Below are 27,903 nucleotides of genomic sequence, written 5' to 3' on the forward strand. Positions count from 1 at the left end.
CATGAAACTCATTTTGTCAAGTGTTTAAAGGGAACTGTAATATCGATAGAAGATCGTAGTTAATTAAAAGTAAACAATAAAATTTAATAACATGTAAGTACTTGCGTTTATCTGTTTTGATTAGAGTTAATGCATGCCGAAAAACCAGAAGCGAATTCTATAATAGAATTTTTCTGTGAAAGGAAGTTATAAACGAGGATTTACTGTTTTTTCTTTCAACATACATATGTGATTAGTTAGATGGGACTGCAACGCAATACCAAGTGTTATAGACGGGAACTTGTCTAAATAATTCCATACATACATGTAGATGCCGCGTCGCGGATTAAACAAGGACAAGGAAGATCACCTTTAAATGTATTCTTCTCGTACTTGCACCATACTTGCTATAGATCTCTAGAAACATAAATGTACAATGAAATATTTATAAGTATACATTAGGAATGTGCAGGTACTCGAGATTACAGGATTGGATATGAACCCGAAAGTATCTTGTCAAACGTATACTATAGAGACTTGCTATATTGCCCTGGACGAAGCTATAGAAATGTAATAAATTACAGTAACAATCGTATACACTCCTTCATGGTATTTGATTGACAAAATCCTACAGACAAATTTTTTAAATTTAAAATTTAATATAAAGGGTAATTCGCTCAGTAGCCTTATATAGCAAGACTATATTATATACAAATGCGCACAACTCAGAAACTTTCGGGTCCCTAAGATATGATTTGGGATTGTGCCGCAGGCTCGTGTTGAGTCAGAAGTCGGACACGATCGGACGAGCTCGAAATATTTTTTTGCGCATGAATTGTCGAGTTTGCAATGTTTACAAACTATTGATTTTAAAAGTGACTTGAGTCACTTTACAATAATACAGAATAACAATTTATTACATTATTTACTCTAAAAAGAATATAAGTAACCAAGTTATCAAATACTGGTGAAATTCCTCCATGGTAAACATGTGAATATATTTTTAGACACATTGAAATACAAAACATTCAATATCTGAAAATAACATAAAAGTGACTCGTGTCACTTTTAAAATAAACGGCTCATTTATTTCTACAAGTTTGTTTTCTTTATTTATTAACAGTTGCATTGTTATGGTAACGTAAGATCGATAAATTAAATACTAAAAAGATTAAATAAATCAGTCCAAATATTGATATATACCCAACTATAGAATGACATCCAATCTACATGATAGAAGATAAATGTCTTGTCAAAATTTATACAAAACTTAATTAATTACTATATTATTATCTTTTGCTATCATCTGATGCCATTTGTGATGCGAGATTTGCAAATTTTGCCATATAATCTACGCTGCTTTCTCCCATGAGGCATTGCATATGTGATACAACCTGTAATATAAATATAATATTATTAATATATCAAAGTAATAATATATTTTCTTTTAATCTGCTATTGATATTTACATCAGATGATGGTCGACTATCTTCTACAATACTGTCTCCATGTTGACTTCTCTGTGAAATTTTCATAGGGGATTCAAGTTGACCCAAGAAACTACTTAATGAAAAATCTGCTACCTACAATTGAATTTTTGCATTAATAAAATTTATTCAAATTGATTATTTAAAAAATTCTCAATTCATCAAATTGAAAATTTACCTCACTATTCAACCATTGATGTTCTCCTTCTTTAAGTATCTGTGTAGCACTTGTTATGATGGAATTCGTAGGTTTTGGGTCTCTTACCACTTCAAGTTCATCCAAGAAATGTTTCTCTTGTGGTTCACTTACATTCATAGTTAATGATTTATCATTTTGTTGCTCGTTGTTACTGATGGAAGGATCATTTATTTTATTTGTCTCTTCGAAAGAAGAAGTTAAGTTTTCTGGTGAACTACCTGATGTAGATATTATTGGTAATACCCTTTGGACAACAAGACTTTTTTGTCTTACTGTCCTCCCTCGTTTACAAAAGCGCGTTTTGAATTTCTGTGTTTGACAAAGTATAGTAACATTATTAATGTATCTTAATTTCTTAACATTCAAAATTACAACTTACATCCAATTGCGTTTTAAAGGCATCTGATGTGCCAATTTTGTGGTAAGTTTGTGGAACAAGAGGTCTTCTAAAGGTAGACTCTCTTGTTGAAAGTACACGAGATGAAACCACAGTTTCATTGCTTCCAGAAGTATTATCATACACCTAAATATTAATGAATAATACATTTAATTATAAAATATTTTAAGTTTTAGAACATCTGTTTAAAGTTCAATCCTCAAAGCTTACTTTGCTTGTACCGTAACTGTGCTTTGCTATGGACAATAACTTCTGCAAAGTTAGGCACAGATTGTTATCATGTAAGCTACTTGATGTAGATTCTCCAGTCTGTTGTTCTTTGACGTGCCAATCCCACCAATATTCCAATGTAATTTTGGACTCGCGACCAAACTAGGAAACTTATAAAATTAGAAATGATATGTTTCCAATGCTTAAACAAACAATACTAGAATTTTATTTACAACTTCGAATAAAACGTATACCATTAAAAATAGATCTCCTATAGTGATAGTATTTGCTTCATCAACATTCCATCCTTTTCGAATTCTATCAATTGTCTCCCTTCCTGGAAACCTGTTGGGTTCTATCTGATGTTCTGGATTTGATTTTTCTTCGTTATTAATAGTTGAAGTTTTTTCTGAAACATTACTGCCAGATTCTATTCCATCCACATCACTATTATTATCTGGCAATGTGCAGTTATCTTCTGTTCGATTCAAGCACTTTTTGTCTACTTTATTCTTTTTAATGCCTTTCTTCCCAACTCCTTTAATATACTGCACTGATCCTAACAAGTTCATTCTGGAACTTTTCAAACCTAGACGTTTTTCATAAGAATTCAAACTAACACTATTGCTGGTAAGATATTCTCCAAGATTGACTATTGGCAAAGTGATTTTACATCCATCAGGTGGTGCTACCCGTAAAAGTCGGGTGTCTTTCAACTCGTTAAGAGCTGCATTTTCTATGTTAGAAGGCTACATTACATGTATAGGATATTTTATTGTAACTGTATAATAAATCTCTTCATATGAATAATATAATTTGAAATAAGGATACTATGTTGTACTTTGCAGGCCTCCACCTTTGTTGTAAAAATATTAACAAACTTGACAAACGTCTTTGTATAGGTAATAAAGTCCGTACTCTTGGATTCATTGATGATGCTTGTACTTGCCACCATGCCATATTGTTTCGAGGTCTTAACTCAACTGTTATTCTAGAAGGTAACTTAATTTCTTCTTGCCAATCTGTGAAATATATATTATGAATTGTCTATAATGTTTGATATCATTTTGTTCAGTAAATATATACCTTCCAACTGATTTAATTTTCTCAGTGCTCTACAGATAGGTGTCTTAATTCGCATAGTTTTTCCTCTTAGTCTAACTTGTGTTGATCCCCAATATACTAATTCATTTAATTTTAAATGTATTTTTTCATGTATTCTAGGTAACTTTCTTCTGAGTTCACCATAATTTATCAAACCATATAACTCTTGAGAAGTCTTCTTTACATCTGCAAAACATATGTTATTTTCAATTAAAAAATAAAATTAAATTAAATGCAATATTTTGTAACTACCTTCTGAAAATTTTAAATGTTTAGAAATCTTTAGCCATGTTCTATAATAAAAATGCCGTATTTGTTCCTTGTTCTTTATCATAACATCTGGAAGGCCTTTCTTTTTCCCTTGACATAAGAAATAGCTTTGTAAAGCATCAAAATCTTTTCCATACTCATTCAAGGCCTTGAAAAAGGTATTCTTATCTTCCATAGACCATAACTCGCAAGATCTTTTGAGAGATTTTACTTTTGTTTCTGTATTAGTTTCTTCATCTTTAGAATCTAGATATAATCATAAATAATTTCTTTTTATAGATATACAATGTAACGGCATTTACATTAACTTTACATCTAATACAAACCTTTCTTTTCATAATTATTATTGTCAGTAACATCTAGTTTTACTTTCTTAGTACCCCTTACAACACGGACTTGAGTATTCTTGGAATCTATTGATACTTTTCCATCAGAACAGATTTGTATTCCCTGGGATGCTACAGAAGTTTCTTCTTTCTTAGTTATTGTACTAGTTCCTTGAATTTCATATTCTTCGTTTGTTACGCTGTTCTCCATTATGATATTTTCATAATAATTTGAAGTTCAATAGTTTCAAGCTCCCAGTTCTCCTCAGTTTTACAACTTGCTGAAACAAGTAATGTTTAGAATAATAATGCTTTTATTTAGCAACTATAAATCCAACTACAATATCCATATGATTATTTCATAATAGAACAATATTAAAAGCTATGTAATTATAATTTGTTGTTGCATTAAAGTGCAATTCATCCACAAACATGTACAAACTATCTGAATAAGGTTTCTGGATACAAAAAAAATTCTTGCAGAAAATTCATTCTGCATAAAACACATAATGAGATCCCATTTACTTATATCTTCCAAATTTCATCATTGTGTTCTCAAAATTAATGGACTTTCAGCAAATTATGTGAATCAATGATTGAACCAAATTTGCATCAATAATGAAATCAATGGACAGATAATGTCCTTTTTTAACTCATTTGTGAAGTCAGAAGCTTCAGAAGATAAGACAATGTTATTTAGATATTACTTTATTATTAGATAACACAGAGAGTCAAAATAAAAACGCAACAGTGTGTGTGCATTTAGTAAATGTATGCTTTCTATGTTTCATTTTATGCAAAAAAGGGCCTGAGAAAGTTATAACTAAAATTAATATTACTGATTGATTATATTGTATTAATTCCAAGCGTAATGGTGAAACTCTAACGCGAAAATATCAACATTTTAAACATTATAGATAGTTTTGCTACAACATCAGTAGGCATTAAAAGTATTAACTACGTAATGTTTGAGGATACTTTTCTCGCGACTGACTTTCGACGCTAAGATCCTTTTTGCGTCCAACAGAGTACACGGCTTGCTGTATAAGCATATACAAAATATATTAAAAAATTATAAAGATTATGTACTATAAAATTTATCAAATCCAATGGGTATCTCTTTCGTACTGTGCGTTCGTACAAACACGCAACTCTGAGCGTATTTCAGATCAGATTGGGTACTTTAATATAAAAAAATTGACCACATTATTATAAATAATAGTATCATAAAATGATCAATTCAATCAAAAAACAATACGCTCATGAGTTTTTGAGAATTTCTCGAGTATTTCAAATACTCGTCTCACCCGAATATAAAGTTTGCAAGAAAACATTTTAGAACTGATTTTCGCGCTGCACCATAGAAATATCAGAATAGAGTGCGTGAGTGAGCTGAAAAAGCGGCATAACGATAGAAAAAGAACGATATATATGTGCATCTCTTGTCCCTCCTGAATCACACATGCGCAATAACACAATAATGTGGCGGTTTTTTAAAGAAATTGTACAAAATTATTTGACCCGAGATGCAATGGAAGACATGTCAGTAAAGCATTGTCGGTAGACCTCTGCTTTACTTAAGCGTAACGTAATAGAAAGCTGATGATAACATGTATTATAACGAATTTTTGTGTAAGCATTAGCAAGAAATGTGCTAAATAAAAGTATGCGAAATAAAAGATCACTGGGTATACACACCCGGTTCCAAACATTATTATGGCACATGCGCGTTACTCTGATTACAGAGTACACTAGACCAATTAATGTAGACCTGCGCAGTACGAATGAAAATTCATCGTTCGACGTATCGGTTCCCTCGCAAAATAAAGAAAATATTTCCACATACTGCACTGGCGCTGGCAATGCGCTACCATGACAAGTGCAACATCGGGCCAATAAAATCCCGCGTATAATCCATGCACATGACCAATTGAATTTTCTATTTTTTGCGCGCAGGGAGGTGCACCGTTGTTTCCTCTCTAAATTAATTATTTTTCGCAACGTTGTTCGTGGACGGGTGGCCTTGATAGAAAAACTCAACTCGGACAAGAGCAGTGTACTTAATTAATAAATCAATCGATTCGCCTTAAAAAATAGATCTCGGACGTTGACCGACGCCTTGATGAAGCCAATAACAATGTTGTGCAACTCGTTCGTGGGCCTACTGTAATATCATAATCGGTCACGCGTGTTATGCACTCGTCAAATCGTATTGCCACCCCGGTTTTGATAACTGTAACCTTGACTGTATTCACTATTGCGGCTCTACGTCAAAGGTGACAACGGGCCAAGAGTATTTGGTTTTTATTTGACTTGTAGCAGCTGCGCAAGGGGGGCGCGAGGTGTCAGTGACAAGGTGTAGCTAACCTTAAAATGCGAGCATCCGTGATTACCGATGTGATAGTACTGTTCGGGCTACACTTCTTGTATTGGTGTTGCAACACGGTTGATGCTAGCGGTGGTGCCCTTGACTCAAGCCCGAACTTTCAGTCTGGCTCCTCCGGAAGCTCACATTCCAAAGTTACAGCGTTTTCTGCTACTCTCACAGATGGACTGGCACAGGCTGTGGCCCATGAAGCTGGTAAATGTCTCGCTGTTATTTGTTAATGTCTGTTTTGTATACCATGATATACCACTGACTATGTTGTCTTCATTTTATCATTCCTTAATGCATCATCAAATATATTTCATTATATTTCTTGTTTTGATTTGGTATATATATATGTGTATACACAGTATGTGTATATATGATTATAATTTATAGCATTATTCTTAATGTTTAGTTTTATAATCATAGTGGGCGATAACACTTTACATGTTTGTATATTTAGAAGAAAATGAAAGGGATGATTTAAAAGTAATTAACTTTTGTTTGTATCTTCAATATAAAATAAGATATATTCTTCGTACAGATGTCATGATTATTTTACAAACTAATCGCTGAATTTTTATGGGCCTTTCTTCCTTGGTTAAAGTAGTTATTTATGAAGCTTTTATATGGCATATTAAATAATACAATTCAGTCATAACAGACATAACAAGATTAAAAAATGTCAACAAGAGAAGGTAGTTGGTTATGTGTATTTGCACAGGTGCAGATCTTCGTTTTGTACTTAGTTACTGTAATGATATTGTACAATTACAAAGTGAAACCATTAAACATCTACTGATGTTGTTGAAAATAAGACTGTCACTATGTTTTTAAGATTTTGCTGAATAAAATGGAAATATCTTATAAATAACTTGAAATTAAATTTTATATACTTTCACATAAGCAATTCATATAAAAGTTGGATAATTAGTATTGAAATAATCATAGATGTATTTAGAATTTCCTTATGTCATTATATAGTGAAATGTTATTTGGGTCACATGCAAGGAACTAATTTGGTCCTAAGTAAAAACTGCATATGTCAACTAGTTTTTAATATATTTTTCTTTTAATATATTCCTAGTAGTTGCTTTTTACGAGGGTAAACATCTAGATGTTTCCTAAGTTCAGTTGTATGTTTTTGTTGGTAGACTCAGTGTATTTTGTTTTTGTTGCTTGCAAAGAAGCTACAAATGTGTTTATGATAAAAATTAATATAAAATCACTTGAAGATCTATTTCATGTCATTCAGCAATAATAAAATTTGTTTGTATTGCTACAAGAAAATTTAATTTACTCTATTTGTGTATTAACAAATTGTGCCTATTGTACCTTCACATTAATATAATTGGATGAAATGCTTATCACATTAACAGATAAAGATGTAATCTTAATAAAAAGGCTTTTGCATAACAGATTAAATGTAATCATAAACACATACAATCAAACGTAGGCTGTTTAATTTATTACAGGTTCCGAAACTTGTAACGATGACCTAGCTTGTCTCACAATGGCTTCTCATGATCGACTAGGTTTAGAAGCTATCAAATCGCTCCACAGTCAACTGGATGATGATGCCAATGGAAATGTAGACCTCTCAGAATCGGATGATGTAAGTATATTGTAATTAACCTTACATATTTGTTGTCATACAAAAATGAAATTTATTCCTTGTAGTTCTTAAGGGAAGAGTTGCAATATGAAGCTGGGTATGAAAGGAGGCAGAGGGCTTTTCATCATAATGATGATATGCACATCAGTGTTCGAGAACTTTGGGAAGCCTGGTTAAGGTCAGAGGTACTGAAAAATGTTTCTTTCAGATTTCAGATTAATAATTTTAGATTTCAGTGCATATCTTAAATTTTATATGTAAATATATTTTTTCTTAGGTTCATAATTGGACTATAGAACAAACATCTGAATGGTTGTCTTCTAACGTAGAGCTTCCTCAATATGTTCCTACTTTTATACAACATCGTGTAACTGGTGCTACACTTCCGAGGTGAATATTTTAGGAACTATATTATTACAGATTATGAAAATAATTTATTTAACAAACGTTTCTTTTTGTATTTACAGGTTGGCTGTGAACAATATGCACTATCTGAGCAATGTATTAGGGATTAAAGATCCCATCCATAAACAAAAGATTGCCTTAAAAGCTATGGATGTAGTTCTTTTTGGACCACCAAAAGGTAAACATGCATAGAGAAATGTTTCTTGGATTAAGTCCGTTGTTTATTCCACTATATTTATCTAAAATAATATGTTATAGATACTGGACATAGCATTAAAGATTTGATATTAATTACGTTATTATTTGGAGCACTTATTGGTTGCTGGTATGTATACCAGCAGAAGAAAAATTCACAGAAACACCTTCATAGAATGATGAAGGATATGGAAAGTTTACATAAAGCAGAATTGGCACTTGAAGATCTACAAGTACGTGTTATACGTTCTTTTTATATCTTAATAATATATTATGATTTTATCAAAATGTATTTTTACTATACAGAAAGAACTTGAGAGGGCACGAATGGAACAAGAAAGTGCCACTACAGAAAAGCAAAATTTGGAGAAACGTTTACAAGATGAAAGTATGGGATTGCATGCATCTTATTCCGACCTTGAAGTTTCTCAATTAAAAGCTGAGATAGAAGTAAATAGCGTATAGATTTTAATTTTCAAGATGCGAAACTGTTTCCTTTAAAATGTAATTCATTCTTACCTCATAGATGTTGAAAGTTGAATTACAACGCGCAGAGGGTGAACTTGAAGACAGGTGTTGGTCCCCTCCTCCAGGATTGCAACATTGGTTACAATTAACTCATGAAATTGAGAATAAAGCATATACGAAGAAAAAAATATCAGCAGAAAAACAATTACAGCAAGCCCGCGAAGCAGTAAGATATCTTTGACATTTGACTTTTATAACATTGTAATATAAAGATATAATATTTATCGATGTTTTCCAGTGCGAAAAACTACGAAAAAAACGATCGAGCTTAGTAGGAGCATTTGTTTCGACTCATGGTAAATCTATCGACGAAGTTGACAAAAGTATAGTCGAAGCAAGAACTGCATTAAACGAAGTAACTGCGGAATTGCAAGAGAGAGTATATCGCTGGAAACAAATTGAACTCTTATGCGGTTTTAATATTATCAACAACAATGGTCTAAGTTATTTAGAAACCGTTCTCTATAGAGGAACACCCAATGGTCGAGGTCTCGGACTTAGAGGTATTTACATTTTCATTCATGAAAAATATACCTTCTATATTTTTTTCTTATTTGTTTAAACATATTCAAGTATATAAAGATAGAAAAAAGTTCTAAAATTATAATGACGCAACATCTTCAAGGCTTAGATTTCCAAAGTCAAGGAAGCAGATAATTAAATAAAAAAATATTGTTTTACTGTTTTAAAATTCGAGTGAATAATTATCTTCATTTGTTACTTATAGGTCGACTCAGCAGCCAAGATGACTTAGATGACGAAGCAAGCTCAGTATATTCGCCTTCCACGTGTGGTGCCGCAGGTAAGCTGGAAACGGACTTCCACGAGCATTTAGATTGATAAATAACAATGCTCAGTTTGTATGTACTACTGTATACTTACACCTATATATTGTCTTCTTTCACGTGGACGACGAGATTAATAATTTACTAACTCGTTTTTGTTTTCCTAGCATTAGCAGTTTGGGTTTTTTGTAAAATTAATCTTTCTGTTTAATGTAGATGTTCGTGAAACTTAGGGTATTGTGCGAATTCCCGTATCAATCGAATATCGAACTTTTTAAAAAACGTTCTAATGTGCTTCTAATGAATCTAATAATTGCTTAAAAATGTTTGTAATGAAATTATGGATAAGTTGTTTGCCGTGTAAACATCTGTAATTTTTATTTCTTAGTGACAAAATGTCTAAGGTGATACCTTATAATACTTTTTTTAAAAGAAAAGAGCAAATTAGTTTTTGTATATCGTCGATCTAAATCTTTTGTGCTGAATAATTTTGATAAAATATGACTGAGAAAATGAAGAATGCCAGCCATTCTGAAAGATGCAGATAATTGTTGTAAATGTCACACATTACAGTAAAATTGATAGACGTTTTAAAGAACTTTAAAAATTAGAAAAAATATAGTGCAAGTAGCAAAATTGGTTCTTAAAAATATGACATGCTATGACAAAAGCTTAAACAAATGTATTTAGTAATTTCTTGTACTCGGAAGAAGTTTAATATTGATTTCTCTAACTTTTTAAGATAATATTTTCACACGTGAGTTCAACTAAAACTTGTTTCTTTTTTGGTGTTCCTAAAATTCGTCCTTGTTTTGTGACTCGTGTGCAAAATGTTGCTGTAAATTTGTGCTGCAATTGTCATTGTTCAGTTGTCCTGTTTCAAGATGTTTTAAGTCTTCGATACTTTACACACTTTTGTGCTTCTTTTAAACTAATTTTGATTTTGCAAAAATTTGTTGAATAAATATGTGTGTATACATATTTGCACATTGTTTTCAACGCTGACAGCGATCAGTTTACAATTGTAGTGTTCTTTCATGACAAAGTAAAATGATTTGTTGATACTTTATGTGCTGCAGCATTCAATATTTTTCGCACCATAGTGCTACTTGTTCATATTATGTTATCATTTGATTCTAGGGAAGGAAGAAACTGTAGAGTTCCAAAAAAGTAGTGGTACCAAAAAAGATTAATGAAGCCATATTATCTGAATGTGTGTTGCTCATCCTGCACGTAAACTTCTTGTATAAAGAAATCTATCCACAAAATCAAAATACTCTCAGCTTAGCTATTGCAAAATTATATATGTTAATGTAATGTGTGACATGAACACAGTGTTCGCAAACAAATTCATTTCAGTCATACAAACGAAAATTAATAGCGCAAGTAAACTATAATCGTATCCAATACATGACATGCAACTAGTATTAAAAATATCGAAAAACTTTCTGCTGAAAGGATGTGTGCAGGGAAAGGGAAGAATCTCAGTTAGAATATTCCCTTTCCTTAATTAAGATTTGTCAAGTTTTGATGAAGAGTGTGTCGATAATTCAAGGACAAACAGTGATAAATCTTTTAAGTGATTGTTAACTTATTAGTTTATACGAAAAAACATCGTTTTATTCCAATTATATCCAAATATTTTTTGCAATTATGTATATTCGTATACAGTGTAAAAAGTTAGAGTAACGTTTTGAGAAGTTACATGACATATTTTTGTACTAAAATTTTCATGACATATCGAACGAGCGAACGAGGGCACAATGTCATCCTATGAAATGTTAAGAAAATGTGATATTTTTACCAATAAACTCGTTGTTAATTGTTCTATTTGAATTAGGGATTTCTTGTAGTTTTTTTAATAAGCATTATTAAGTGTAGGTTGAACGAAGTCATAGGATCATTAGCATAAAATATAAACTGAAATTTATACCAGTGTTTGGCAGTGTTCAAATAATATATTTCAGAAAAATATTATTTTATTCGACCAAAGTAAATATTTCAGTTTACTTATTATCTTAAAAGAATAACACATAAAAATTGTTTCAAATTCTTTGTGCGTTCATCTTCCTTGAAGTTTGAGAGATTGTGATCTATGATAGCAATTAAATCGTTTAATTACTAAGAAGCAAAGGTTAATTTATAGCATGACTGCGGCTTCAGTTCTTCTTGGATCCAAACTTGGATTGAATTCAATAAATTCCAGGGAGCCTTCTAATTCGTTCCTTCGAATATCAATAGTAATATATCTAAAATAATCAAGTGCCAAGCGTGATAATAATATTATCACTTTATTTAAGAATAAGTGCCGATTATCGATTACTTGTTATATTATTATACATGATATATACATATACACATATTATAATTTGTCCCTTTAGGACAGTTAAAGACCAAAGTAAAAAATTTTCAAGTAGCCAAATTCTCTAACAAGAACAGCTGACTGGACATCAAATGAATTCTTGTTTCACACTTTTATTTCAGTTTTATTTATAAAAATATATGAGTACACTCTCCGTTCGTTATAGGTGGTAAAGCTCTATACTTATAAATAATTACAAAATAAATTTATAACTAAAAAGTAACTTACACTGATTAAACGAAGTAATGGTAATGCTTGTTTTAGGTATATGTTTGTGTAACATGTTGATCGTGATGCTAAAGTTGTTGAATGATTTCATTAAGTAGTATTTCTATTTTTAACAAATCTTGTTATTTTCACAATATTTCAATTTAAGCATCAGCCATGTATGGGTGATACATGGTCCTAATCTTTCTTGTTATAAATTTTAAACAATATGAAAAAGAGTTCTATGCTATTCTTCTTGAAAAATATTATCCAGTTACTTTAGAATATCAACCACAAAAATTGACTAAAGTAACCAAGCAATGTTAAAATTGAGTGACTGTGTGAATTATGAAAGATGTTGCATACACAACATATTTTAAATTTCTTAGCATTTCCATTATTTTGTGTACTCTCTGTAAATAACAAAACTTTATATGGGTATTTTGGTCTAGACAGTCAGTCTTAAAGACATTATTTTTGAGCATTCAATGCAGTAACAACTAAACCTACAACAGATACTCTTATTCTCAACGATTCAAGAGTTAAACTACAATGTATTTATACTTTGTTAGCCTACATCGATCATGTCTGTGCATAATTGGCTTCCTGTTTATTAAAAGTTAATTCATGGATATGAATATTATTCAATATGAAATTTCAAAATTAATAAAATGTCAGTAATTCAAAGTGTAATCTTCAAAATTAATGAAGTCAACAGTTTTTTATACTTTGAAATTAATATGAAATATAGTATTTTAACAATATACAAATTAAGAAATTAAATGTCATTAAAATACTATTAAAAATGCGCATTAACATTATGGAATGTCTAGACCAAAATACTGCTTCAGTGATGAGGGATTCCCGTATCGCGTTGAATTAATGGTGGTGGGGCAAGTGACCTTCAGCGATTGAAAATTTTCGATCGCGACTATAGCTCGATAAATGTCTCGAATAGTACGGAATTTCTAGCTCTGCTGGGGCAGGTATCTTGCAACAAACGATGCCAAAAAACGATTTCTATTTCTCAGGGGATTTCAGACACAACTCACGTCACGTTTAATATTAGATTCAATTAAAATTAGATGTGACTGTATTCGATATCCCAGGATATCATTCAGGTAACAGAGCAGTGCATTCTTGAGCGCTTTAATTTCTATCTTATAATAAACTCGAGCATACCAAACGGATACGAGGTTACGTACGGTATATGATGGTGACATACGCGTTCTGTTCACACGAGACTAATGTTTATTTCCGCGGAATAATTGTATTTGATCGATTCTAATTATAATCCTCTGCTCGAGTAACGAGTGCAGTAATCATCGTTCGATTAACAGGATGGTTTTGGTATAAATACGACGAATGAAATGTTTATACTTTGAACTCAAACGTCAGCTCAACACCGACCGGGAAATTTATTAATACATTATTTACCGGTCGTCACTTAATCGAAATATTGAAATTTTGTACGAATTATTTATTCTGTATTTTAGATTCAATCTAGTATATTGACAGTAGAAGTTTTATGGTCGAAGAATTATAATACTGAATAAACCTTAATATCTGACAGTTTGTTAACACGACTGAAGAACTATGATGATAATTAAAATTGGATATTTGTAAGCATATCACCGTAATTTATATCGTTTGTATACGTCGCAAGCAAAGTTATCTTAACTATCTGTAACATTTATTCTCGCATTGTAATTTGTATGTAAACATGTTTGTATACATCTAAGTGATCTATTTTGTTTAGATGCGTTAGACATATGATTTGATCTTGTAAATACATTGATGAGGTCAACAAGCTACAGTGGAACGTTGTTATATTGCTGCGGACGATTTTACGTATTGTATAAGTGGCGATGTAATGTGTTGACGATACAGTGCACTAATAACACGACGCAACGCGTAGTCACGCAACATACAACTTAACACTCAACTAATAGCATAAAGGGTCGCAATATAACGAGAGTCTACTGTATCGAGATGAAACGAGCTATAGAAGGATATATCTTTGAACGAACGTAACGAAACTATTTTTCCTAGTTGAAGCAATAAAGAATGAATTTTCTGCTTTGTCTATTGTACTCTTCTGACTTCGTCGTTACTAATACGGAACAACATAGCAAGATAGTTTCATCGACACATCCGTGAGAGATACATGTCTGTGTTTGTTTCTTCTGGTAAAGTATGGAATCGAAACTGCATGCAGAATTATATACAACTGGAATGATTTTCCTTCGGGAATTTTGGTAAATCCTTACATTGTTGAAAATTAAGATAAATATTATATTATAAAATTATAATAGTTTATTGAGAATACTGAAGAGAGTCTGTACCTGTAATCGTGTAATATAAAATGAAAATATTGTTCATTGAATTTCTTTTTCTTTGTCCGTGATGTTTGATTTTGCATGGAGATGAAATTTAATAATAACATAACACAATTTTATGACATGAAAGCACTGTAACAATTGTAGTGTATTTAAAGTTTAAGGATTGATGAAAATGTGAACGTGTTTGTTGTTTTTATGTCATGAAATCGTGTCGTGTATTCCTTTTTTTAATAACTTTCAAGACGGTGTTCCAATGTCTTTCTTTGTTTCTATTAACATTGCATTTGTTTTTATTAGACATTCATTAATATCATCGCCTCGATGTTTCCAATAATTTATTCTGACATCAGACACTTAATAAGAATAATAACATCTTACCGTTCACATAACAAAAATAAATATTATCGTTTCATAATTTAATATTTACTTACTAAACATTGCCAGATATACGTCATTTTAAATCATAAATTAAGTGAAAGACACTTGGAGCCGTTTATTAGTCGTTCATTTTTTATTACATGAATTAACACGTTCGCTGCTGTTCACGGGATGTCGCGTATTTGAGTATCATATTAAATATCCGCTCACGCGAAATCGCGTGCATAATCATTGCCATTTGACCATTGCGGCACACAATCACCGATCTCCAAATCCTGCGACACAGCGAGCGAACCGTTCCTGGATTTCTTCAGCAAATATGTTAAAACGTGTCTGAAATCAAAGAAATTAAGAAACTGGTGTACAAAGTGTTGATTTTCTATCCTGATCCGCAGGTACCCTGGACAGCCTGACGTGGAAGGAGTCATCGGTGCCGCCAGACTCGTCCAGCAGTGAGAATGGGAAGGATACACCTCCAGAGAGCAACGTGGTGCACTTCACCGTGGGCGAGGGTCCTGACGAGCCTATAAAACCGTTCAGCAAAGAAAAGTCGAACATCGTACGGTCGCACAGTCAGGATATCAATTTGCTCCTCGCGGTCGAGGACAAGACTACCTCATCATTCCTGCCGAAGACCTCGTACTCAGAGAATTCGTTGGATTCGTCGGGTCAGGATAGAGCTGGGCAGCAGAAGACCGCCTCGGCCTCGGTGATGGTCAACACCACGGGCACCACGACGAGCGGCACCAGCGTCGCCACGAGCAGTCACAAGAAATCATGGAAGGAACTGCCTCCTGTGATGTCGGTCGACGAAGAGACCCTCTCCACGGACTCCAACTCCACCACGGATAATGACGAGATGAAGAGAAGGCGCAGGAAGATCCTATTCCCGGCGTTCAGGAAGAACAAGGCCAAGGTCACGTGATGAATGCCCGCTAGTCACATAACAAATCGTACATCGCGTTGTACCATTACTTAAAACGCTGTAACTCTTAACGATTAGTTGGTTAAACCGCGACGTGCACTTAACAATTTGCCTCGGAGAACCGGTTCGTAATTGATCGGTTGGTTAATTGCGACCGGATTTTCTATACACGTATTTACAATACGTATACGCAAATACATGTAACGTACACGATAGAGAGACACTGTAGCAGGGTGGAACGTTTAGGGTAATAGGTTGGCCATGAGGTCCTGAGATTTAGATTCGACATTGGCACCTTGGTGTACGTTGAGGACCAGATATTATCAGAGTCAACTGTTGAACAGTTTAATCACTCTATTTTTTAAGCCTTCATAGATATATTTTTTTATATTATGCAGATAAATTTGGTCATTTGTATCATTATTTTATATTAATTTTCAAAGTTACAAAAATTTAAAGTCTTAGAATCTCAAGGTTTAAAATAAAGTCAAAGTCCCACAGATCAAGTATTTATACTTTAATATTTCATGTAAAGAGCTGACCCATACTTTCAGAATCTCTGGTTTAGAGACTTAAACATCTTCAGGCATTGCTATCCAAGTGGTTAATCTATGCGTGCCAAAATCATAGAAAAAATTATATTTTACACTTTGTCTGCATTTGATCTGTTGTTAATTGCAGTGAAGCGACACATCAAACTGTGATATTTACTTCAGTTTCAGTTTTGGGAATAAGTATCATGTTGTTATAGTGTAAATGGGCTTCCATTATAAGGTTTTGAAGATATATTTCATGAACTGAGACATTAAAGGTTCTTGGATTAACGTTATAACAGAATGAATAAATAACTGAAAATTTAAGACTAAGGAGTCTCTGAAGTAGTCACATCTATTGTTTTAAAAAGTTGTAGTTCAATAATTCCTAGTTTCTTAATCAATATGCTCAAATATAGCTCGAAAATTCGTGGAATCTGCATGTTATTTGTTCCAGTTGATTCTGATAAACCCTTGGTATCGTGTATAGTTCGTCCCTTGTAATATAAATATCGCAGTTGCATTGAAAGCTCTTTAAACTGTAAAATATGTGACTGTACTATACGAAAGTGTACAGATAAAACCATTAGAAAGAAGTTGTATTATGTTAAAGAAGGTTATGCCAATGTAAGGCCAAGTGTACAGTGTATAGTAGTAGAATTACAGTGCAATGTGTAAAGAGCCTCAATTAACATGCTGACTATACTGGTGATCACTAGTGGAATAAAATTAAAAAAGAGTTTCATGTTAACATATTCTGTATCACATGGACCAATATTTATTGCAAAAATACTTTAAGTGATAGTAAAGCATATAAAAGTCAATCAAAATAATACTGCAATTGTTGATCATTGTAATTTTTAGCAATGTTAATGAAATGATCCTGCACTTAATAATCATGCTACGGTAGCACATATAACAGTGTTCATCATGGTAGTCAATATGTTAATAGTACTGTTCAAGACTTTTAATTTAATATGTCCAGTAAGATAAGTTAGCATTGCAGCTAGCATTATCAGTAATCTGAAAGTGTTCTAATACTCCAACATTAGATATACTTCAGTACATATCGGGCACTACTTAAGTCCAAAATTCTTGAACAGTACTAACTGTAAAAGCCTTAAGGACCTTAATAAGGTCCAAGTAAATTGAAACAAATGGACCTCCTGGCTAACACCAGTATAATAAGTTTTTAAAGCGAACGTTCCACTAGGCTACTGTCGCGTAGGATGTTTTTGGTGCCCCGGTGTGTCTTCCGTTTTGCCAAATCTTTCGTTCTGTTTGCAAAGAGACACCCACCAAGCGACGTCCGATACTTAGGTAGCTAGATTTTTAAACTCGCGATACCGAAATTGTTCAGTCACGACAATATGTTTGGCTCAGGGGTGGGCGAAGAATTCGCGACCTTTCGTCACCTTTATTTCAAATGGAACGACATAAAAAAAAGTTAAAGCTCTCTGTACCTATTTATGTTTGATTCGAGCCTTGTTCCTGTTGCGTTCCATTGAAGAATTAAATCTTGTTGCGATGTCTCTCTGAGGCGAAAGAATCTCTATGTGTTACGCTCCTTCGTGGATAACTTTAATCTTTTAAATGTATGTCTCTCTAAGTGGCGAAGAAAAAAACGATATTAGAATTCATTCAAAATTAATTGATCGTTTAAGGCGTTGAAAAAAGGTAGTATTCTAGGAAACTTGTGTTGAAAAAACGAGCAGTTGAGGTTGTAAGGAATTTTATAATATAGAAAAGAAAGATTTGCATCGTTATTTATGAAAGGTGTTATATAGGTTTTCCCATTTATACGCATGCTTTACATTGTGTATTGTAGAGTTTAGAACTTGTTTATCTGCAGTGTTTGATTAGAAGTACAACAGTTTAGTAATCATGATGGACTGAAGTTCAAATGCATAGTCACTAATTAAAGAAGCGAATAATTAATATTATTAAAATCAAGATGTTGCTGATTTTTCAACACATGTATATTAAAGGTTAATGAATACTATCCACTGAATTGTACAAGAGTTATCTTTTCTTGTTCATAGTTGAGTAACTCTTCTATAAATTCCCAGATAAATCTTGAACGATCAATTGATTTTGAACAGTCTACTATTATATTGTTGCATGTTAATGAATATTACAAAGTAGCACATTTGTAAACTTCAAATTTTTACACCATAAGAGTTACTGTTGTTACATCTTGTTATTATTAGACTTAATATGCAACAAGCTAATAGTAGAAATTTATTCGGTTCATTCCTGTTTTTCATCGCCTTATCGTTAGAATCACCTCAAAGGCCAGTAAACAGTTCATAGACCTATACATAGAAAGATTTCATCATTGATCATGATCATGAAACTCGTGCTTCACATTTTCCCATGACGAGACTCGATTTAAAATTAATCATTGTATGCAGTCATTTGGAAAATTGTGGGAAATTTCTTTTATAATTTAGTTGCCACGAAAGAAGTTTCCAATTAAAAAAAGATTATTCTAATCTTGAAACTCGTTCGAGAATACTCGCCCATCCCTGCGTTTATTCCTTCAAGGAAATAAGCAAAACGAAATTCTGACATACTGAACCTTTTCGTTTCACTGTTCTTTTCCCGATTAATCGTAACCATTAGCGTATATTTTGTTTCTCTCTATTTATCTTCGTTTTCTGGGTTCTTTATCGAACGCTTTTAGGCTTCCACTGTTGTACAAGCTGAGCACAAGCGATCTTCTACTGTTTTGCCACACGAACTTTGCTTTTTTATCAATCATTCTGTTCTAAAATTTAATATTATTTACGTATTGGGTTTCTCAAACAATTCTGTGTTACTTGCTTTTGCATCTCAATGAAGCGAAAATGTTTTATAAGGCCCTATAAATGAAATGTACGAATTTTGATAACGAAACATCAAATTAAGAATCAAAAATTCCACTTGTAAGATTCTTGTGCGTGTTTTTAAAAAGTCAAATTGCATATGGTGAGGGTAATTGTTTAATATTAGCTTGTTCTATAGGTAACTTAAACATTTTATATTTCTTTAAAAAGAAAAGAATGGAACTAGAATGAAATAGCAAATCAAGTTTGAAACATTTGTAACTTTGAAAAGAATTCCACATTTTGTCATTACAATGTATATTTTAGAAGGCAAACATCTAACATCAATGAGTACTTCAAACATCTAGAATTTTTTGAAAAAGATTAATTAAGTAATTAAGTCCTGTTACCTATAGGATGACCTAATAGCAAATAATCCTTTGAGGTCCAACTATTGAACTGTACATAGTATACCATTGAAAAAGCAATAACAGGGCTGACTAGCCACAGTCAGGGTTCGTCATCCTCTTTTTTAGACGAATTTATATTAAGATAAATCTCTAAGTATTATTAGATTTAACGTACCACGAGCGATCAAGAAAGAGAAACCACGAATCGTACGATCAAAGACTGTCAATATGTGCAAGTATATGCATATGTAATCAAACTAACAGATTTTTATAAAATGGTTTAAAAGTATCAACCGAAGCACTTTTATATAAAACACGTATTTGCACAATAATTGACAGTCCACTCTTGTGAGGGGACCTCGAAGGATTGTATTCGTGGCAAACGAGGAGAAAAAGACGGTCTGTGCTTATCCAGTACTCGACAAGCTATCAAAGTTCGCGATCTTCCACAAAATTGTTCGCGCACGAATCAAGGCATTTTTTATTAGTCGCGTTTTCGTTTTCACACCCTGCGTCGTTTATCTATATTTTTCTCTTCTTTTTTTTAACGTTCACATAGTATTTTAAAGCCTGTTATTGTACTTCATTTTTTAGCGTTTAGATTTATAGTTTGTACAGAATCAATGGTCCTTCAAAGGCTGCCATTTTGATCTTAATCTTCCTATGTCAGGTATTCATATGTCATATGAAATTAACAATTGTAACTTTCCTTGTGACAATATCACATTAGAAATATGCTTTGGCAGTTCATATCTTCCATTAAAATCTGTCAGATTAATAAGTATAAAGTACTTTATGTTCACTTGCAAGAAACTAATAGAAGAAAACTTGTTATTTCTATCTTATAATATTTGTAAGAAGTGTATACAGCAAAGAAGTGTATGCAGTAATTTAGTAGAAAGGATATACTAGTATCCTGATGCATTATTTTTTTTTTAAATAATTGAAATAGTGAAAGTGGTGGGAGTGACCTTGAGCGACCATTGATTCTCAACAGACTGTAAAATTAACTTATTACCGCTTCCCTACCGAATGAAGTGGTTTCTTTCTTATCATTATATTTTTCCTTCCTCTTTTGCTCTTTCTTTTTTAGTATATATATATTATTATATATATAATAATATAATATACATACACATATTATTATATATATACATATATATATGAATGTATGTACACATAGAAGCTTAAGTGCGGTGAGGCTGGAACTCTCTGAAATGTATATCCACGTATAAAGAATAGCGTGATAAGTTAAAACCAGATTTTAATCGACCTTGTCACATGGATGTGAAGGTCACTGTGCAGACAATTTCGACGAGCGTCATGTCCCTCGCAGCGTTTGTTTCTCCGTGGATCAGTTTTATTTTTCATTAATAATACTAGAGAAATAAGATACCTATCTAAAATTCTAAGTCTTGTACTTTGCGATTGACATACAAATGGTGTGTTTCTATTATGAATTTAGTTCTTATTTTTTGGCAAATATTCTTATAATCAATAGATAGACAATGATCTCTGAATCTATTACATTGTGACATGTGTTATTGTAGAAGAAAATTGTAACCACGGAGAGTACAAACAAGAGCTTGTTACTCGTTTTTCACCCGGTAGCTCGAAACATCCGCAAGATCAACGATCCACTTCCGCTTTATCTTCTCCTATGCTGTCCGATGTATTTTCTGTAACTTGCGTTTACTTTGCCGTGTATTTTTCACTTGGTTCCACGAGTAGCTCAGACGTTTCGTTGACCATTTGCGATTATTTCTCTCCGCATTCCTCTCGCCAGCTTATTTTTCCACTCGATACTTTACTGTTAAGGCAGGCCTGCCTAATGTAGAGGTCCTCGCGTTATATCGCGACTTATTGTATTACTATGTACTAGAGTACCATACATTATATTACTACACGTTGGTTGGTCACGTATTAGACCACCACATGTTGGTCATTTGTTAAATTACCATGTGTTGGTTGGTCACGTGTTAGATTATCACGTGTTGTATTATCACACAATCACAAAACATTGTATTACACGCTGTATGACCATGTATTAGATTACCATGCGTTGTATTATGCGTTGGTTCGTCAGATGTTAAATCATTGTGTTACTACATATGATCATGTATAGTGATACAACGCGTTAGTTCACCACATGTTACTATGTGTTGGTCCGTCGCGTTATATGGCCGCGTTAGGACAGGCCTGCGTTAATCGTCTGCTCCTCTCCTGATGATAAACTGACACATTTAGTATCTCAGGGCTCTGAACTGAACTTCGGATTCAGTTTACTACAGGTTCATTTCAGATCGTAACACTGGAGAGGCTGTTTAGAAAGCTTGTTAGAACTAATACCTTGATTATTTCGATGTACAGTTTACGTTGTTGATAAGTGTTTAAAGGCGAGAAGTGTTCTTTTTAGAAATGATACCGTAACAACTTTGTGAAGATTTTAAGGAAAATCGTGTGAAGATAACTGCGTTATTAAATTACTGACTCACTGAAGAATTGAGTTACTCAAGAATTCAGTTATTCAAGAATAATTATTGAGTGATTAAGTCATTCAAATGGTTATGGAATTACTAAAGCATTAAGTTAGTATCTAAACCATGTATGTACATAATGTACTAACTGTATATGATATTAACTTAATGCGTTAATAAATTCTTGATAAAAGTGGTCATTTATAACGAAACATGATTTTGTCTTTAGAATCTTCAACTGTAAGAAAACATGTACTATATTGACTGTAAGAATATGTGTATCATAAGAGAGCAATATTATATGGAAAGATTTAGAATTTAATGGACCAAGTTCGATAAACGTACATGGAAATAAGCGAAAATAGTTGATACTTTAGGCTCAATTAATAGATAATTGTACACGGGAAACAGATTGTTATAATTACGAATTCAAAGAAATTTTACAATGTCACTGTTAGCGAGGGCTTCCGAATTAACACGATCCTCTAATTACCGATGGTTCAAACTTATTCTCTATCTTTCATTTTTATTTTAAATGTCTTCCTTTTATTATAATTTTGAATTTTTAGTTTAAGATTATTCGAACAATTTCCGACTAATTCGTTGGGGAAACGTTTCAACCCCTAAATTGTTAACTGTGGAAAGATAAATCTTTGTGGCCCCTTTAACACGAGTTTAAATCGATATAAAGTTGAGGGGCAATTTTATTAACCTTGCGATATCGCTTCTCCTTTCGTGTAACCGTAAATCTAACCGTGCATCGTTTAGGTTAGATCCTAAATAGAAATATTAATTCTACTCATTTTCCACTCAGCAGAAAAGAGCAAATTAAAAATCAAACCGTCCACATAAGAGATTCATGCCTTATATCAAATTATCACGAAATAACTTCCTCTTGAAAATACAAAAAGAATCGACCTGTCTATTGATTTCTAAGATTTACATTTTGTAAGGTAGAGCGAGCATCATATAAATTGTATGAGAATAAAATGTGTCAGTTTTGTTGTAGTTTCTTAATTCATAATTGACCCAACATCGAATTACGTCGTTTATGACCCTTTGTTACACTACGATTACAATTCTCTTCATCGAGAACTGTCATTTCGAATAATATAAGTATTAAATAATTTATGGGGACGTGCAAGAAATATAGAAATAATAAAAGACATTTTTGAAAAATAAACAAATTCTACAGCAGAACAAGAAGAAACCATTGACTTTCTCCTTTCTTCTTTGCGATGTTTGTTGTAGAAAAATTGCAACACTGATCTGTCGTAATACGTTGTTTTATTAGAAAAACGTTATTAAATAGTTCGTGTCGGACATACACACATGTTCTCTTTAAAATGCAGCAAAACTCAGACTTTCGTAGCCTAGACTCAAACAGTTCATACACTCGAGACTTCAAGATGCAAATTTTTTCTTAATAAGTCAATTTTTGTTGTTGTTCATTGTGTAATAGATATAATACCTTTCAAAAGGTACATTCATGATACAAAAATGTATTCTGCATTTTCAATATTCTACTCTCATGATTCAATCTGTATATCTTTGTAATATAATATATTGAACATTTATAATATGATTTATGTCAAGTTGTTGTACGATGAGATAACAGAACACTGAAATCTATACAGGATGTTTGCGTTAAGGTGTGATCATACACAAGAACTTTGACCTACGCTTTCATTTAGAATTAAAAGATCAAAAAATTGAAGATCACCTTCAGTTCTGGAAAAATAATGGAAACAAACAAAGTTGATATATTGTGTTGTTGGTAAAGTACTTCTTCGAAAGAAATTTTTTTTAAATTCTTAAAACACTGGTTGATCACAGACATTCTGTATTATAGACTTTTACAATTCTTTGCATTTTATATCAAATTATGTTTGATGAGAATTGTAAAATAGTATAAGTTACATCTAGAAGTCTCATTCAGATCAACAATTGCATGAAGAACTAATAACACATTCAACAACAAACTATCCTAACAAACCAATACTAGCGAACGCTAATTTCATTAATCAAAAACTTTGTATAAACATTTATACGCTATAACGACTTTATATAATAATAATCTTTAAGTAACTATAATTGCATTCACAAAGTTCCACGATCAATCAACGAATACATGATTTTAAAATGATCCACAAATCCCGCAATATAGAAACGCTTTTTAAAATACTGAATCCTCGATTGATAAGATAAGATCGATTTTCGATCATTCACAAGTTGAATTCTTACATCTAAAATGTTTATAGACCTTGTTTTTGTAATGAAACTTACGTGAGAATCTGTACGATCAGTTTAGTAATTAACGAATAAATTAAATCGGACAATTATTCGTTTCTTACCAGAGTTACTTAAAACTTCTTTACGGATTATTACTATATAGGTAAATTCAACTAGAAATCGGTATCAGATATTCATGGGACAAATTGTATAAACCGTCAGTCTTATAACAACGCAAACACACCTATTAATAATCGAGATACAGTTGGATTTTCTTCTTTTTAAATAGTGATCATCAGTGCCGCTGTTAGTGTGGGGCCTTGGCCTTGTGTCTAGAGGGTTTCAAGTTAAAAATTTTTAAATTATAAATTTTTACATCAATCATTTTCTAAATTTTCAGATCTACAATTTTACAATTTTCAAGTCCATGATTTTACAAATTTTCAAATCTATGATTTCACAAGTTTAAAAATGTGCAAACTTATAATAGTACAATTTATACTTATAAAACATGTAGCGATATAATTAAAGCCTACTATTTTCAATGATGCATCTGCCCAGGGCTCCACAAATTCTAGCAGCGACCCTGTTGATCTCTACGATAAACCTCGAACAACAGTTTGAGCCAAGAAGAAAAAAAGATACTGTGTGTCCTTTTAATTTATTAATAAATACTTTATCCTCCTAATCTTATCGAAAACTATACATAGGACGTCCAGTTCCTTGTCACAAGAATTGAAGTTACAATATTCTTACGATAAAACACCTCCTTAAACAATTGACAAGTCTTGCGACCAATCTCTTTGAATTTGCATTAAATAAACCTCGCGTATCCGTTGATTAAATTATTCTATTCGATGATCGCGTTCAATATTCCAAATTTGTTGGCAGTATCTAATGTGACTATTGTATGCCATAATTGCATCTTCTCGATACGTGTGCACGCAAAAAACGGACGGTCAATAAAAGGTAGACGTCTACCAACACAGTTGCATAAATAATTGTACAAAGAGGATACAAGTTATTTCGATCTTCTTAGATTAACTTTCAGTTTGAGGGTTCAATGAAAGATAAGAGATCTGCAGTAAACAACTTGAATGAAACACTAATTTCGCTATATCGTCCATTGATTCTCCTCTTTCCTTTTCTACGACATTCTTCACGACTATCTTGGCAATAAAAGTCACTTAGATGTACAGAGTAATTGTTGATTCACATTTATGTAGGTAATAAAAGACCAGAGAAAATAATTCGTTCTAATATGACTGTAATGGCACAAAGTTAAGAACTTTTTACTGAATGAAAGTCCTGTATGTTTTCTAGTGTAACGATGAGGTATAGTTCAACCATACCTCATTCTCACAATCAGCAAAACATCTATTTTGACCACAGTATGAACTCAAAAATACATTTAACAATCGCTCTGTACAAAAAATTCGACACAGATGTATCTCTAGCCCAGAGTACACTTGTAATACTGAAACCGTTCGGGAGCACCCGAGACCCACATCCTCAGTCCATCAGACCTGACTATAATCTCTTAGAACCCAGAGGTACCTTATTACGCCCATTCTAATTCTGCGGCGTATTGTCATCGTCCTGTTGGTCGCTGGTTTCAGCAGCGGACGGTATGGTCGCCAGTAACCTGACAGCCAATCTGCTCGGAGATCCTGGCGGTTCAGGTTCCTGTATAGCCAGCTGACGGGTCAGTCTTGGCTTCGCCCTGGCAGGTCTAGGCGTGTTCCTCGCGGTTACCTCCAGAAACGCGCTGGATCTAGAGGTCCTCCAAGTGCTGGTGCTGGCAGTGGTAGCGGACCCCGACGAGTCGTTTCTGGAGGAACTAAGGTTCGAGTCTTGCGAGGGCTTCCTGGTGATCAGCCAGGACGAAGCTCTCCTTTTCGGGTCTAGCAACCTCAACGGGATGCCGCAATGATGCGTCTGTCTCCAGGAGTCCGACCTGGACGAGGAGAAGTTCTCGCTGGAGGATACGGACGAGGCTCGTTTGTGTTGTTTCTGCTGGATCTCCGCGATTTGGTAAGCGTACTGGTCGCTACGAGCGTGGCGGGGTCTCGTATCCTTGGCACAGGGCCACAGTATCCTGGTACCCCATCGTCGGTAACCGGAGCACTGGCTGGTCTCCAGCAGCCTCGAGTTACAGGCGCAGGGCAGCTGGTTGTCGCGGGACGATCGATCCACCAGACTGTTCGTGTTCACGGGTGTTTGCCTATTGCTAAAGTTCGAGCTGTGTCGACACCTGCCTATCCCCCGAGTCACTCTGGACTCCTCGATCGCCTTGCATATTAGCACGCAGTCCTTCTTGAACTGTTTGGTCAGGATGGCGTACAGGAACGGGTTGCAGCAAGAATTTAACGGCAACACGAACACCGCGAATACCTTGGCCTGCTCCAGGGAGACCAGCTGCAATCCGAAGGTGGCTGTCAAGGAGAAGAACGCTATGGGAGACCAACACAGAAAGTCGGTGAACACCAGCAGTGCCATTCGCTTGGCTATCCGGGAATCGTTCGAGTTCCACGCCTGCGAGCCTCTGATCGCGCAGTACATCTTCAAGTAGCATCCCATCAGGATCAGAAACGCCACTCCGTTGATCAGCATCAGGAAGATGACGTATGCCAGAGCCGCGTTCCCCGTCGTCTCGAATGGCAAGCAGATTGCGAACTTTCGGTAATCCGAGATACCGAGGAGGGGCAAACTGGCCATCGACAGGGCGAAACACCAACCCACCGTCATTATGTAGCCAGCGTGCTTTAGGGACAGTCTTTTGTTTAGATGCATCGCGTGGGTTATAGCGTAGTTCCGCTCTAATGTGATCACTGCTAGCGTGTACACGCTCAACTCGGAACTGAGAACACCCAGAAAACCGGCCAACTGACATCCGGCAGAAGTTTGCCAGGGTATGGCGTACATTCGGAACTCTCCTAACGTCGATGCGTCCACAACTGCCAGTAAACCTGCAATTAACAAATATGTTAGAAAGACATTCCTACGGAGTGGATACCGGAATGATATTTGTTGAAGATATAAAGTATCGGTATCGGTGTTCTATTTACCCAAATAAATGCCCATGAAAAAATCTGCCGCAGCAAGGTTGCAAACTAGAAATCGTGGTACGTCCATTTTGCTTCTGGAGAATATTAACACGAATACTACGGTTCCATTGCCAAGCATGGCTAGCAAAAAGACTACCCACACACCGCAACGTAGTGTCCACCAGTCGAAGAGATCTTGGCACGGCAAAAATGGACCTGAAACGATTATAACCAACTATTATTATTCAGCATTATTTAAGGTGGCGCGTTTTCTTATTTGTATAGTGAACACTTTTTTCAAGTTTAACATTTTGC

General features: G+C 33.7%; 3 protein-coding genes across 21 annotated transcripts in view; 1 reads left to right on the plus strand and 2 right to left on the minus strand.

Annotated features, from left to right (window-relative positions):
- Nucleotides 1-1,064: 1,064 nt before the first annotated feature.
- Nucleotides 1,065-5,273, minus strand: crm (cramped chromatin regulator). Its single transcript, XM_003704077.3, has 11 exons — nucleotides 4,951-5,273; nucleotides 3,973-4,253; nucleotides 3,629-3,892; nucleotides 3,359-3,562; nucleotides 3,104-3,294; nucleotides 2,527-3,021; nucleotides 2,273-2,434; nucleotides 2,045-2,188; nucleotides 1,645-1,974; nucleotides 1,449-1,562; nucleotides 1,065-1,373 (listed from the first exon to the last, which is right to left on the minus strand). Exons 2-11 carry the CDS (start codon nucleotides 4,181-4,183, stop codon nucleotides 1,269-1,271), a joined length of 2,220 nt encoding a protein of 739 aa, XP_003704125.2. The 5' UTR covers nucleotides 4,184-4,253; nucleotides 4,951-5,273; the 3' UTR covers nucleotides 1,065-1,268.
- Nucleotides 5,274-5,745: 472 nt separating this feature from the next.
- Nucleotides 5,746-23,317, plus strand: Stim (stromal interaction molecule). Of its 10 annotated transcripts, none has more exons than XR_013041589.1 (12): nucleotides 5,748-6,553; nucleotides 7,816-7,955; nucleotides 8,021-8,140; nucleotides 8,233-8,345; nucleotides 8,423-8,538; nucleotides 8,619-8,788; nucleotides 8,862-9,005; nucleotides 9,082-9,249; nucleotides 9,322-9,586; nucleotides 9,811-9,885; nucleotides 11,009-14,059; nucleotides 14,197-14,823. XR_013041589.1 is itself a non-coding variant. In XM_012287067.2 (11 exons), exons 1-11 carry the CDS (start codon nucleotides 6,346-6,348, stop codon nucleotides 16,080-16,082), a joined length of 1,989 nt encoding a protein of 662 aa, XP_012142457.1. In that variant the 5' UTR covers nucleotides 5,746-6,345; the 3' UTR covers nucleotides 16,083-23,317. The 10 variants fall into 10 exon arrangements, 6 of the variants coding, with proteins under 6 accessions (XP_012142457.1, XP_003704124.1, XP_012142459.1 ...); XR_013041590.1 differs by having other exon boundaries at nucleotides 11,009-13,558; nucleotides 13,934-14,823; XR_013041591.1 differs by having other exon boundaries at nucleotides 11,009-13,558.
- Nucleotides 15,954-27,903, minus strand: part of rk (G-protein coupled receptor rickets) — a 41,998-nt gene continuing 30,048 nt past the window's right edge. For 6 of the 10 annotated variants that reach the window (XM_012287076.2, XM_012287075.2, XM_012287074.2 and 3 more), the window contains 2 exons: nucleotides 27,610-27,804; nucleotides 23,580-27,510 (listed from right to left, as the gene is read on the minus strand). In XM_012287076.2, the coding sequence (XP_012142466.1) occupies nucleotides 26,114-27,510; nucleotides 27,610-27,804 (1,592 nt within the window). In that variant the 3' untranslated portion in view covers nucleotides 23,580-26,113. Of the gene's footprint in view, nucleotides 16,093-17,925; nucleotides 18,221-23,579; nucleotides 27,511-27,609; nucleotides 27,805-27,903 lie in introns of those variants that run through there. The other 4 variants (XR_013041563.1, XM_012287072.2, XR_013041562.1 and 1 more) reach the window with 4 other exon arrangements.

This window comes from Megachile rotundata, chromosome 1 (genome assembly GCF_050947335.1).
Source record: "Megachile rotundata isolate GNS110a chromosome 1, iyMegRotu1, whole genome shotgun sequence".
Classification (NCBI taxonomy): Eukaryota; Metazoa; Arthropoda; class Insecta; order Hymenoptera; family Megachilidae; genus Megachile; species Megachile rotundata.

Bases quoted from the DNA above. Each gene is read 5' to 3' on its own strand.
- Stim (XM_003704076.3), top strand. From the start codon at position 6,346: ATGCGAGCATCCGTGATTACCGATGTGATAGTACTGTTCGGGCTACAC. The intron at 8,539-8,618 runs GTAAACATGCAT...AATATGTTATAG, and splicing joins TCTTTTTGGACCACCAAAAG to ATACTGGACATAGCATTAAA. The intron at 9,250-9,321 runs GTAAGATATCTT...GATGTTTTCCAG, and splicing joins TACAGCAAGCCCGCGAAGCA to TGCGAAAAACTACGAAAAAA.
- crm (XM_003704077.3), bottom strand. From the start codon at position 4,183: ATGGAGAACAGCGTAACAAACGAAGAATATGAAATTCAAGGAACTAGT. The intron at 1,975-2,044 runs GTAAGTTGTAAT...TGTCAAACACAG, and splicing joins CCTTTAAAACGCAATTGGAT to AAATTCAAAACGCGCTTTTG. The intron at 1,563-1,644 runs GTAAATTTTCAA...ATTCAATTGTAG, and splicing joins ATCAATGGTTGAATAGTGAG to GTAGCAGATTTTTCATTAAG.